The following is a 13232-nucleotide window of genomic DNA, read 5'->3' on the forward strand; positions in this document are numbered from 1 at the left end:
ATAATCATCTCAAGCAATTACAGCGCTAATTCATGGTTCTTGAATCGTTCAACTAATTATCTAGCTCTCCCACACCCTGATAATGCTCGTCGCGGCCTCAGACCCCCAGCCACGTCGTTGCGCTACCAAATACTGAGTCAGCGCCTCAGTGGCCAGATGCAATGGCGTAAACAAATCTCTCGCTTCCTGTACAATAGCACTGAGCTCTTTGATAATACCATCAATACTCAGAGTCCCCTGCGATGAGTTTCCCGTCGGTATCCCCTCACCCATTGTCACGCCGAGCGTGTTGAACATTTTGCTCCCTCCGGCGGCGTTGATGACCAGGTCATAGAACTGTTTCATGTCGACATTCAAGTACCGTGCAAATGCGACGGCTTCTGCTGCTGCGACGATGTTGGTGTATTGCATGCACTTGATGACCATTTGGAGTCTGCGCGCTGTTTCCTCGGGCGAAAGGGTGCATTTCACGCTGGCTATCGACTCAGGGGTGTACATGCGGACGAGGGATGAATCGTCCTTGGGGCCATAACCATGGACGAGACTGGTGAGGTAGAGCTGTTCTGCTGATGAGGCAAGAGGTGTAGGGAACTTGTGTAATCGTGCGGTTGATGTGATGATACCCTTATCCAAGTCAGCTACGTTTCAATGGAAGCTTACAGGTGGGCTGAACATACCACGTCTTTGAGAATGATCGTCATGGCACTCGCACCTGGATTCCAATCCTCTTCCAGCATCCTCTGAATACGATTTTCATGCATCCAGGTCCACGCATCCGACTTTATAATCGCATCCGCGACAACACGAGCATCTAACCCCAATCGTGCCGCAAGACCCATCGACTCACTCACGCCCGCAATGTGAATCGCCGCAAGAACCTGATGCACCATTTTCATATTACTACCCGCTCCAATACCGCCAGGCACCAAATACAATTTCTTTGCGTCGGACATTTCTTGAAGTAAGAATTTCCCCTTTTCGAGAGCGGCGTCGCTGCCACCGGCCATTATGGAGAGCGTTCCATCAGCTGCACGACCAGCGCCGCCGGAAACGGGACTATCGATAAACAAAATATCGTCTCGTCCGCGAGCTTTGAGCTCTTTTTCGACGGATTGGGCGTATGCCGAGGGGACGGTGGAACAGAGCAGGAATGTCGCGCCTTGGGGGAGTACTATTACTCTTTTGTTAGTTTTACGCAATATACATGTAGAAAGGGATGAATCAATAGGCATTAAGATGATGGAATGAGCATACCATCAAGGATCCCTGTCTCCGGATTAAACAATACATCCTGCACTTGGGGCGCTGATGCTACCATGCAGATATAAAACTGTTTCCCCTCTGCCGAGTCTCTCAGAGATGTCGCTGGGATTCCACCGGCGACCTTGAATCGCTCAACAGATGCAGGAAAGACGTCATATCCTTTGACGGAGTATCCCTGCTTGACGAGGTTGGTGGCCATGCCGAAGCCCATGGCTCCGAGGCCGACGAAGCCTATCTCTGGTTTGGTAGAAGTCATGATTATATATTAGGCACAATGTAAATTCATATATGATTTATTGCAGTAATTTTGAAGAATATCGGGATGTACACCATCATGAATATTTATAAAGCTGACGGTTGTTATTCACGTTGATCGTTGACCTCGGGGCTTTTTCTTCCCCGCGCTGCTCCACGGAGCAAGTCCGAGGAGTGGTGGAACTCCACTACAATGACCTAATAATCTTTGCCGGTAAACAGGCTAAACAGACAGCATTCAGGTCCTCGCATCAAAGTCCGAAAGATATGTATGCGAGAGTCAGGAACCGGTAAGCCTTCGATCAGAGCCGGTGATTGTCGGCTGATGTGAATTGTTGGTGTAAGCGACCGATTGGCCAAAGAGAAAGCCAAATAATATGGATAATCAGAAGCCGAGTGGACTTAAGGTAACTTGGCAAATACTGCTGTTCATTTTCTTATCTATCTAGTTAAATTTACTCTATCGATTTAACAACAGATGTCTACTACCGTCATTTGCCATCCAGCACAAAACATCTATGAACTTTCTAAATCACTCCGACGCTACCTTGGCAGCATCGTAATACACGTCAAGCAAACATCCAGCAGACCAAGCCTGAGTAGGAGACTACATACCGTCAGTTCAAGAACAAGGTACAAATCAAAAATTTCATGGGAAAAAGGAGAACATACCGAATCTGCGCAATAAGCTCCATCCTTATTCGTCAACTCCGTCAACCCCTTCCACGGACTTTCCTTGAGAGCAACTTTGCACCCCTTGAGCCGTCTTGTAACCTGCTGGAAAGTCTCTGTACGCTCATGCGCTGTCTTCCGTCGTAGAAGATCGAAATGCAACAGTGCCCGTAAGAAGAACCCGCGAGGCCATAGCCATTCCGGTCCTTGGTGGTAATTTCTTCCCTTTGAGGTTGCAAAATCAGTCGAGTCTTCGGAATTGTTGTAGTTAGGTCGATAATTAAAATCAGATGGATCAAGTGTGGCAACGCCGGTGGGCCCTAGAAGGACGGAGTCGGCGACTGAGAGACATTGTAGTGCGTGTTCTGGGTTGAATAGTTCGGGGGCAACGGTCATGGCGATCGGAAAATTGGCACGGAGTTGGTAGTCTTCATAGGGTTTACCAGACTTGTATAGATCCTTGTAGATGCCTCGTCTGTTCACGAGAGAGGAGTCAACGTCATACTTGTTGTCGTCCGTGCTGTTTACCGGAATGTAGTAGCATCGCTCAAAGTTGGATCTGATTTTTGACGCCCATTCAGCGAATGTAATAGACTTCTCGTCGGCGGCTGAGACTCCCTCATGTTCGTATTGTCCGTTTGTGCGAAGTTCCTCGACCCATTTCAATGCACTATAGCACAAACCAGTAATCTCAATGGCGGCACCGTCTCGCGGTGTTCCTGGGATTCCTTTGCTTCCTGCCTTTTCACTTTCGCCCATTTTATCCATCCATGTACCGCAATTGAATTGACTACCGCCGAATATAATCCCGGTGTCCCAATCTACGTTGACGTCGATCTGGAACCCTTCTGGTTTCATTTGAACATCTAGCGCAGGTCCGGCGTTGTACTCTTTGAAGCTAAGGCCCGATGCATGACGTTGGAAGACTTCTTGGATAACTTCGCGAATTGTGGATGTTTTAGAGTATGCACGTGGATCGTCATATGGGAACCAGGTATCATCATAAGGCAGAAATCGTCGAGGAACCTTTGCATCCAAAATCTTGATTCCATCAGGTACCATCTTCGTGTAATCCTGGATAGCCTGCAAAAAAAACCAAACCGAGTCTCGAGAGTTGTATCGTGGTAGCTTACCACTACTCAACAGATTAGGAATCATGCCGTGTTTGAGAACGCTTGCAAAACCAATGATGTGTTCTTTGGCCTCGTCAAAACGGCCAGTACAAAGGAGCAAACCGCGGAGGGAGATGAATACATCACGACCCCAGCATCGTGCCCAGTCCACAGCAAAATGTGGAAGACCGGCAGCAAGACTTGGCACGCTCTTACTTGGCCATAAGGATGCCGATTTGACGTAGCCGACTTGCTGGACGCTGACCATGGCTAATTGGTGGATGAATTGCTGGCCATGTTGTACGTTTTTGCTGAACAGCTGAATACCGCGTCTCCATGCAGCCGTGAACGCACTTTGGACAATGATAGCAAAGTATCGTGGCAGGAGAAAGCTAGGCAATGTTCGGACCACATCAAAACGTGTTCGTAGCCAAGCTGCTGGAGCTTCGAGATTGGTATACATTTCTTGCTTGCTTGCTCGCTCTAAACGGCCAACGATGTAATCCAATGCCCACTGTCCCTGACGAAGATGGTCGCACAGTGGGTGTCCCAGCTCGTTATATCTGATAATGTTCTCAAGTACACTCCACCAACCCTGGAGACCAGCATAGACTAGCGGGCCATGCTTCGGGATACTGTATACCCCATCTTGTCCATTGCTAGAATCCCGTTCTTCAGCTTCGCATTTATAGAGGAAAAAGTTGAGATCGATGAGATTGAGTTTTGAGAAAGCCTGGTCAGCGCCGCTGGTGATGTAGTGATCGAAACCATCTGCATGTTCGGCGCTTGGGGTCCAGGTCTCGAACAGGGCAATTGAACCAGGGACCAGATACTCAGTAACAGTCACATCCGCGTCGTCTCCATTGATGCTGACCGTGGCACCTTCGACGCCGATCACCTTACTAGGTAGACCTCGTAGAGAGCTCTGGTCTTCCAAAACATTCTTCCGAGATTCGTCGCTAACGTCAACTTCGAGTTTCCAGCTTCCGAGCAGCTTGGCATGAGTTCCAGTGAAGTGAGTTGGTGCTAGAATACCGTTTCCGTTGCCATTCCCAGGGAATGCAGTATGAGCAATCAAGAAGATACCTTTCCGTGTCTTCGGATGCACTCTATGAACTGTGATGTACTCTCCGTCGTGATGGATATATGTTTCATCATACCCTTCCTTGCCCATCTTCGTATGAAGCTCGTTTAGAAGCTTCTTGATTCCACCTATTCCACCCTCGCCGGGTCCTACCTCAAGAGTCGCACTTTCTGAACATTTGGAATTATACAAACGAGTCTCAGAAACAAGATCAATGAGTTTAGGGTATATCTCGTCATAACCCATAACACTGCCAGTAGCAGAAGCACACATTGCAACCAACGCAGCATTTGGCAATGTATCTCTTGCATCTCTTTTCTGAGCTGGAACTTCATTGTCGTGCGTACAGTCCATGAAGAGTGCATGAACAGGACTTTGGCGAATATTTGCGATGGTCTCCTGCTCGTTCGACGCCGGAGAAGATCCTGTGGGTAAATCTAGCTCAAAGCTTCCAATGGGTCGACCTCCGTGTCGGTGAACCAGACGACTCAATTCAGCGGTACTCCATGCTTGCATAGCCTCTCGAATCAATGCGCTTAGACCCAGACGTTTCACAAAAACGTAGTCAGTCTCTTCAGAACCGGTGAAAAGCTCCGCAAAAACAGTAAGGTTAGGTCGAACTTTGCGCGCTTCATCAAGAAGATACTCGGCCACAGGCAAAGGGGTAGAGTGGCAGTTATCTACCCGGAAACCAGAAAAGTACTTGGCCATGAGCCGCGTGTATTTGGCCATATACTCCCAGAGAAAAGGGTTATCCTCAGGGGAAGATCCGTATCTCAGCTTGACACAATCACCCCACACGATGACTTCTCGCCGGAGATATGCTCGCGAATCCGGCCCGGCGTTGTCTTTCATAGCATCGGCATTCCAGATCCAGCCATTGTTGACCAATGCCAAGGACTTGGGATTGTGGCGCTTAGTTGTCTCATTGGCAGGCAGTCGTGTGAAATAGGTCTCAATCAGAGCACTGGATTTGGTCACAGGTCCCAGCTTTGGACCATGGTCATCAATCCTGACGTACTTGATGCGGTTGAGTAATTGATCCAGAATAACTTTGACATCTGCGTCGTACTCTTCATAAAACGGTTGGTTGACCTCGTCGAGAATGTGGCCTATTTCCGATTCCACTGCGGAGCTGTCTGCTGTGTCTTTCGATCCGTACAGGGCAGTAAGCAAGCGTGAAGCTTCCTTCTCATCCACCTGCCTATCAAATCTTCCAAGAATTCGAGAAGCATTCGGAAGGGCGCTTTGACGGATGAAGTCTGCTTTTTGCTTCAAAGTCCACGATTGAGCACCCTCAATGGGTTCCGTCGCTGAGCTGGTCGTCCACTCTTTCAAAATTCGAGCAGCATTCCCCTTTACGTCCACGACGTAGAACTCCCACAACTTGATCGCATCAATTACATGCTTGCGCATTCCCGTTATCACTTTCAACAGATCGTCCACGGTGTGAAACTCCGTCGGCAGGCCGAGTTTCTCCAGGTCATTGCTGTAGTTGAGCAAAGCAGTATCAAGTTCAAGAGCTGCTTCTAACCACGGTGCGGTTTCCACGTTATAACCAGCCTCGGGATGTTCCTCGAGCCATTTGCTGTTGTTTGCAGTGTGGTTCCAGACGACGTCCGTCAAAGCTAATAGACCGTATTCCTTGCTCATTTTCTCCACCAACTCCGCAACATCCTTTTCGCCATTGGGGAACGAATCCGAATCGAATTGCATCTGGTCGTAGATACTGTACGGTGAATTAGACGAGCCGCGTTGCATTAGCGGTGTGAAATGGATCATGTTGTAATTTCGCTGCGATATGCCACGTAGGTGACTATCCCAGTCCGTCGGGTATTTTCCCATGAATTTGGATATGACTGAGAATATAGAAAGGGCATCCAAGGGCAAGTCCGCACCCCGCAGGTACAATGCCGGCGACACATCGACATAGTGAACTTCGCTCTTCTCTTGCTTTTGCGAGGGAAGGGAGGTCGCTGTGAATTCAGGGAGGGGTGAGTAGGTGGTATAGAAAGCAAAGGCGCCCGCCTGGTTTATGGGTACATCAATATGGATATCTTTATTAAAGTCCGGTTGAAGACTGTCACTCGGTGTAAGCTTTACACCAGTAGTTTTTGAGTTTCATGGACTCACGTGAATTGGCGAAATTTTGATCGATCAAATTCTGCGCCCTCCTCTGGTATATTTGTCCATAAGCTCCCCTCTCTGCAAATAGAACTTGTACCTTCGATCACGAAGCGTAGCACATAAGCGGGGGTTGTCGGAGGTGGCAGGTAGATGTACCCGCCAGGAATATCCGGCGCACCGCCGTCTGTCAGCGGCAACAGATAGACCTGCCGTGTACCGCCCATTGTGAATGCGCAATGAATGAGAGATCAAGAAGGAGATGGTGACTATCGGATTGTAATGAGAAACTGCACGGGCGTGTGGGATTGGAAGGGATTTATTTAACGGGCGAGCTCATGGTCGGTCAGCCAGGTCAGGTCCAGAAGCGCCGTAGGACGCTAGGAGAGCGAATTAATGGACCGCGTTACACACAGACTATTCATATCCACAATGACACAGACGGCTTACTCTTACCATCTCACTAGAGCTTGAGTTCTCCGGAGAAGTGGTGGAGCTGGATTGTGAGTGAAGCACTTCCCGGCTTTTTAGCAGGTGTGCCGCGGGGCTAGACCGCCCATGACATCATGCGGCATGGCATGCCTTGGTACCTGAGGCTGCTTTAGCCTCGCGACTTTGGTTGTTCTACTGAGACACAACAGAATATTTCAGACCGCTCATGCAATTGTCGTTAAACTCCGTCTCAGGCTAAGATACATCATCATGCTATATACCAGTCCTCTTATCCACTCCAAGTCCTTTGCGACTCCCCTCCTCTCTAACACCATACCAGAAAACACCCCGGCCAAGAAGAATAAATCGTATATTTAAAGCTTAGGCTCAATGAACGAAGGAAGGTCCTGAACCTTCATTTCGCCTTGTAGAATGCCTACCATCAAGTTAGCAGTGCGAAAAAAATATCATATGGATAAGACAGCTTACGGTAAACTGCAGTGAATAGAGGATAGTCCTTTTCCACTTTTTGATTTTTCAAAAACTTGTTGACCTCAACAGCAGTCAACGTGCCCTGAAGTTTTTGGCCGTTGAGCTCTTGCTGCTCAATCTCCTCGATGGGAGCGCCGCGCTGGACACTCAGTTTCGCGCAACGGAAATTGCGCCCACCGCTACAACTAGTGATGAGATCCGCAACACCGGCACTTTCCTCGGTGAATGTTTTCGGGTCAATGGAGTTGGCAAAGAATTGAGATCCAAACTTCACCATCTCCAACAAGCCAACGCGCATGACTGCAGCCTTGGCGTTGTCACCCCAGCCCAGTCCATCGACAAAACCGGCGGCAACCGCAATGATGTTCTTAAGCGCACCCCCAAGCGCGACGCCGGCAACATCGTTGACAACACGTACGTGGAAGTAAGGGCGGTGGAACAATGTCTTAAAGAGACCGTGGTCAATCGGTGGGTAGTCGTTAGGCAGAGGCCGAAGCTTCACTTTAGAGTACTGTCCTGAGGAGTCCTTGTGTTCAAAGGAAACAAGGTCCACGTGAGATTGAGAGGGCGAGCCTCCAGTAGGAGTAGGTGCTTTGGAGTCAAGGTGAGGAGGATCATAACCAATTGTAGTTTCGCACCAGAGCTCCTTGGCGACTTCGTTTGCAATATTGGCACCCGAAAGAGCGCCGCAGTAGATTCCAAGCTTCTTGCCAATTGTTTCCGAGAAGAGGCTAACTCCCTCTTCCGTTACATCCACACCCTTGATGCAAGAGATACCACGAGCATAAGGCAGAATCTTGCCCTGGAGCTGATCGCAAATTCGGATGATAAATTGATGTGGCACGTTGAAAACCAGGATTGTAGAATCTCTGACCGCATCTTCTAACGAAGGGTTGGCATGGAGGTTCGTCGGGAGAGGGACGTCGGGAAGATATTTGACATTCTCGTGGAATCCGTTGATCACTTCCGTCAAATTCTGAGGGCCCTGACAAAGAGGGTTGCTAGTTTTGAAATGCGTGCTGCTTTCTGGCACTGTCACCTTCTCTTCAAACACCCACATCTCGACTGTCTCGTGGAAGATGTCACTGTGCTCCGCGGCGTTTTCGGCGACGATTTTCGAGATAGCGGTTCCCCTAAGAGCAGGATTAGCTCATGAATGCGCTGATAGAATTATATGCAACGCTGCTTACCAGTTACCAGAGCCGATAACGGTCACCTTGTGCTTCTTCGAGTTCGTATTGAGCAACATATTGGCTTGGCTGCTTTGAGGGGTAGTAGACGAGCGACGAATCTGATGTCGTCCGTGCAAGGGCAATGTTGTGTAGTGGCAGGATAATATATTCTGGCGACTTGAAGAAGGTGGCGCTGGGACAGACGTAGTAGAGGACGAAATGGTGGTGGTGGTGGTGGTGGTGGCCAGAGATCGTTGGGGCAAGCTTTGGGCAAGAAAACGGTGACAGACCAAGGATTTTCTCAGAGTGGTTGTTGTGGTGGTGGCAGCATGTGACGCGAGCTTGGAGTAATTCATATATGGGGCGATAGATTGTGAACAAGGAGTGATACTATTAGACAGGGCCTGGTAAGAAATCTGAGGTCAGGTTTTTGTTGACAACAAAAAGGTACGTACCTCCGTGGTCGACGTCACATGCGATCCCTCGTTTTTGGCTGACCCGCAGGAGTCTCCGAGCCACTACATTTTTTCACCGGCACTACCACGCACATGCAACTAATCCAACACGCACCTCCATTTCCTCTTTTATACAATTGTTCTGTTCCCTTATCTCTTACCTCATAATTCACATGGTAGGCATTCCATTGATTGCAGTTTGCCGAAATGCTCTAACCGTTGCAGGCTCCAGTACCTCCAACAAGCCGCAAGACATCCAGCGGCCGAGGCGCAATACCTTCGGTCAACCATGGTCTATTCCCAGATGACTTTCGAACGACCAAGAAGGACAAGCGCTTGATCAAGCACTCAGTCTTTGTGAACAAGGTGGCAAAATCTCAGATGAAAATACCCAAGCGACGACGGCCCTCGAAAAAGCTTGTCGCCAATCTCGACTCTCTCGCCGATGCCCTACCCGACGCTGACGATGAGACTCCCTCGGACGCTGCCAATCAAGCGAACATCATCAAACATAAGACATTGAAACACCGCCCGGGCGCTATGAAGAGGAAAGAGAAGATGGAAAAGCTGGAGCGTGACAGGTTTATCAAGAATATGGCACAAATGAGCGCTATTGAACAAGCCGCACCGAAACTACAGGAGCACGCCGAAACTCAACCGACAACTACGGAGTCTAGTTCCACGTCAAATCGATGGGCGGCTCTTCGAGGATTCATTTCCCAGACTATGGATCACCAGCCTGCATTCAGGAACGCAAAATGAGTTGCATGCGGGGGTTAGAACCATGTTATACAAATTCATCAACGTCAGGGATTTCAGCCAAATCCCAAATTACGGCTTGGATTGAGTTGAGCGACGCAGGAGTCTTGAAGTGTCCGAAGATGCGGTCGCTCTAACGCCTTGGGTGAAATTACTCGGTAATTCCATACCTAAGGGAATGTAGCTCACTGAGGCGATCAGACTTTACGCTCACATATTGGAATTGTGCTGATATTTGAGTGAGTCTTATCATTTCGCTACAATTCTTCACCCGATAAATGGACTAGATATGGTCCTTGACCATATTTTCAGCGTCCGTCCTATCGACAGCGGCGATATTGCTTTGCATATGTAGAGGAACACGTTGGCAACCAGGGAACATCGCACTATAATGAATTTACGTTACTCATGAATAAGAGAGAGAGAGAAAAAAATCCAAACATACACGTGTAATACATGAAAAATTACCCGTCCTGCCCTCAGAATACCTTCCTTCAATAGTCAGGGCAGGCGCCTTCCATTTTTGCAAGCCAACGCAGAGAGACCGAGACCTTCTACTTCAACAGAGGGACAACCTCTCTTACGTTCTCGTCCACGGCATCTCATTTTTAGAATGAAGATATTTAGATCCTTGTGCACAGTCTTTTGATCGGTGTGATTACTACAGAGCAGTCCTGTTGGATACACTCTTTTATCAATTCGAAGTCTTACCTTCAATGCTGTCCTAAACCCACTGGATATAACTTCTTCCTCAACCGATGCTTCGACATCCACAGAAAATCCATCCACCATGCGCGGCTATCGACAGAGTCTGGGCAGAATCGCGGAAGTGTCGGAATCTTCAGCTGCTAACCCGGACAGTCACGCTCGAAAAACATCTCACAATGGGATAGAGTCGGGGCCTGCAGTACACTTCCCAGATCAACTTGACAGCGAGAACTCGAAACAGAGGAATAAGCTACCTGAGGGGGACAATGAGACTGCAGCCACTCGTACGGGCATCTGGACTCGACGTCGACTGAATTTGGCGTATGTTGGGTTTGTGCCCTTCTGCACGTGGACTAGATGAGAAGCTCTTTCTGACATCTCACAGAATATTCATCGTCTTTTGTCTCACGACCCTTCAACTACAAATCAGCAATCATCTCATCGTTCACACCATGAGCACTTTTGGAAAACATCATCTAACAGCGACGAATGGAATTGTTGCCAGCATCATTGGAGCTGTGATCAAGCTCCCTATGTCCAAAGTGGGAAATACTTGGGGTCGAGTTGAGATGTTTGTTGCAGTTGTGCTTGTGACAGTACTTGGTAGGCACTCAGCGAAAAACAACTTGGTAAACCTGCTAATAACCTCTAGGCCTCATTCTGGCGGCGATTGCTAAGAATGTGACACTGTTCATGGTTGCACAGGTAAGTCGTCATTGTTACCTATATATTTTTCTGGTCCGTTTCTCGTGGCTAATGAGACAGACTTTGTGCTGGATTGGTTATGATGCAATTTCCTATATCCTTGGTATCGGTATAGCCGATATAACCTCCATTAAAGACCGAGGCTGGCTTTTCGCGGTCAGCAATCTACCACATCTCATCAATACGTTCGTCGGTCCTATTGCAGCGCAATCGCTTCATAAACGCGGCAACTGGCGTTGGGCCTATGGCGCTTTTGCAGTCATTTTGCCACTGTTTTCCTTGCCGTTAGCAGCCACGCTATTCGACGATCCTCGAAGACACACACAAGGGACCCAAAAGCCTCAAGAGGCCTCGGAACCTTTGACGCGCCGACAGAGGGTGTGGAGAGTAACCAAAAGCATTTTGATAGAGTTTGATGGTGCGAGTCAGCAATCTTCTTGAAATACAAGCCAAGCAACTGACTTACTAGTTATCGGCGGCATTCTTCTCGGGGCATCTTTTGCAATGCTTCTCCTGCCTCTTAGCTTCGGAGTGTTTTCACAGAAACCTTCCAAGGCCCCTCGTCTGGCGTTCATGCTAGGTTTGGGTGTCTGTTTGCTGCCCATTCTCGTCATGTGGGAGAGACATCAGTTCAAGACTCGCAATGTTGCTTTTCGTGGCCTCATCAATCCAACCATACTCGGCGCGTGTATCTCCAGCGCAGCGCTCTTTGCCAGTTTTTAGTAAGTATCCCACCATCTTTCTCTGTTTTCATCTACTAACTCATTCGGCATAGCTGTTTAGACTCTCACTTCCTATCGTACCTTCAAGTGGTCCATAATCTCACGGTATCAAAAGCGGGATATGTGCACAACGTCTACATCGTTGGATCCTGTTTTTTTGCATTATGTACTGGAATGTAAGTCAATTTCCTGATCCATGGTGAGCAAGTTCTGATCGTGACAGCTCGATACGCCTCAACGGAAAGTACACAATTTTGGCTCTTGCAGCTGCTGCTTTCGATTTCCTAGCGACAGGTCTGACCATAATCACCCGTCAATCTAACAAGACACCGTGGCACATCATTGCAAATCAACTGATGCTATCTTTTCCTGGCGGTACAATGGGAATCTGTGGAACGATGGCGGTTATGGCTGTGGTTGAAACCTCGGAGGTGCCAATATCACTTGCATTGTTCAGTCTATTTACAGGACTCGGTGCTGCCACCGGACGGGCCGTTGCATCAGCTCTATATATCAACTATATGCCCAAATTATTGGAGCAATACCTCCCTCTTGATGCAAAACCATGGGCCAAAACGATCTACGAAAGCCTCAACCAGCAACTCAGTTACCCGATGGGCAGCCCCGTCAGACACGCAATCATTCGAGCTTATGAAGAGTTTATGCGGCATACATGCATTGCAGGGCTGGGGTTTCTACCGATAGCACTACTGTTAGCGGCACTATGGGAGAACGTCAATGTCAATGAATTACACGAAGGAAGGCGGATCGTGGTCTGAATCGAGCTCGGCGCGATAGACTTTTCGGAACTAAAATCATTCTTGATAACTATCATTATACACAATTTACCATACCGGGCGTGGCAGTACTATAGAAGATATTCTTATGCAATTGATAATTCATTGCTGCTATTTTCATCTTGGTAGCTGAGCAACGTAAAATCAATCTAGAGGGAAAAGAGCAAACATCAAAGCTACTGTAGCATGCATTCTTCAGGACACACGAAGCGAAAGAGCCGATTATGTCTTCTGTCAGCGAGCTCAGAAAATTTATTTGTTTCAAGCGTGGCCACCTTCGTTAACAACCCACATGCACCAGCTCTCTCACACGTCAAACATTTGTGACAAACAAGATAGTCAAATTACCAGATGTTTCGTGGACAGCGAGCCTCTGAACCCGGTCCGGTCTCTCGGAATCTTGGGAACATTTTGAAGCCGATGCACATCATCATTTGGTGGGAAAAGCGATGCACTATCTAGGAGTGCCATTAGTTTTAG

General features: G+C 48.4%; 5 protein-coding genes across 5 annotated transcripts; 2 read left to right on the plus strand and 3 right to left on the minus strand.

Annotated features, from left to right (window-relative positions):
- Nucleotides 1-60: 60 nt before the first annotated feature.
- Nucleotides 61-1519, minus strand: BHQ10_004222 (uncharacterized protein; the record flags this gene model as incomplete). Its single annotated transcript, XM_040876565.1, has 3 exons — nt 61-624; nt 678-1171; nt 1255-1519. The coding sequence occupies 3 exons, from the start codon at nt 1517-1519 to the stop codon at nt 61-63; spliced, it is 1323 nt and encodes a 440-aa protein (XP_040732726.1).
- A 531-nt stretch (nt 1520-2050) lies between these two features.
- Nucleotides 2051-6737, minus strand: BHQ10_004223 (uncharacterized protein; the record flags this gene model as incomplete). Its single annotated transcript, XM_040876566.1, has 4 exons — nt 2051-2125; nt 2191-6466; nt 6520-6562; nt 6611-6737. 4 exons carry the CDS (start codon nt 6735-6737, stop codon nt 2051-2053), a joined length of 4521 nt encoding a protein of 1506 aa, XP_040732727.1.
- Nucleotides 6738-7316: 579 nt separating this feature from the next.
- On the minus strand, nt 7317-8683 carry BHQ10_004224 (uncharacterized protein; the record flags this gene model as incomplete). The annotated part of the gene is made up of 3 exons (XM_040876567.1): nt 7317-7378; nt 7432-8567; nt 8625-8683. The coding sequence occupies 3 exons, from the start codon at nt 8681-8683 to the stop codon at nt 7317-7319; spliced, it is 1257 nt and encodes a 418-aa protein (XP_040732728.1).
- A 551-nt stretch (nt 8684-9234) lies between these two features.
- BHQ10_004225 (uncharacterized protein) lies at nt 9235-9823 on the plus strand (the record flags this gene model as incomplete). Its single annotated transcript, XM_040876568.1, has 2 exons — nt 9235-9237; nt 9287-9823. The coding sequence occupies 2 exons, from the start codon at nt 9235-9237 to the stop codon at nt 9821-9823; spliced, it is 540 nt and encodes a 179-aa protein (XP_040732729.1).
- A 787-nt stretch (nt 9824-10610) lies between these two features.
- Nucleotides 10611-12734, plus strand: BHQ10_004226 (uncharacterized protein; the record flags this gene model as incomplete). Its single annotated transcript, XM_040876569.1, has 7 exons — nt 10611-10849; nt 10914-11131; nt 11181-11233; nt 11294-11651; nt 11703-11955; nt 12009-12131; nt 12179-12734. 7 exons carry the CDS (start codon nt 10611-10613, stop codon nt 12732-12734), a joined length of 1800 nt encoding a protein of 599 aa, XP_040732730.1.
- Between the last annotated feature and the right edge of the window lie 498 nt (nt 12735-13232).

Source organism: Talaromyces amestolkiae (assembly GCF_001896365.1).
Source record: "Talaromyces amestolkiae strain CIB chromosome Unknown scaffold7.1, whole genome shotgun sequence".
Taxonomy (NCBI): domain Eukaryota; kingdom Fungi; phylum Ascomycota; class Eurotiomycetes; order Eurotiales; family Trichocomaceae; genus Talaromyces; species Talaromyces amestolkiae.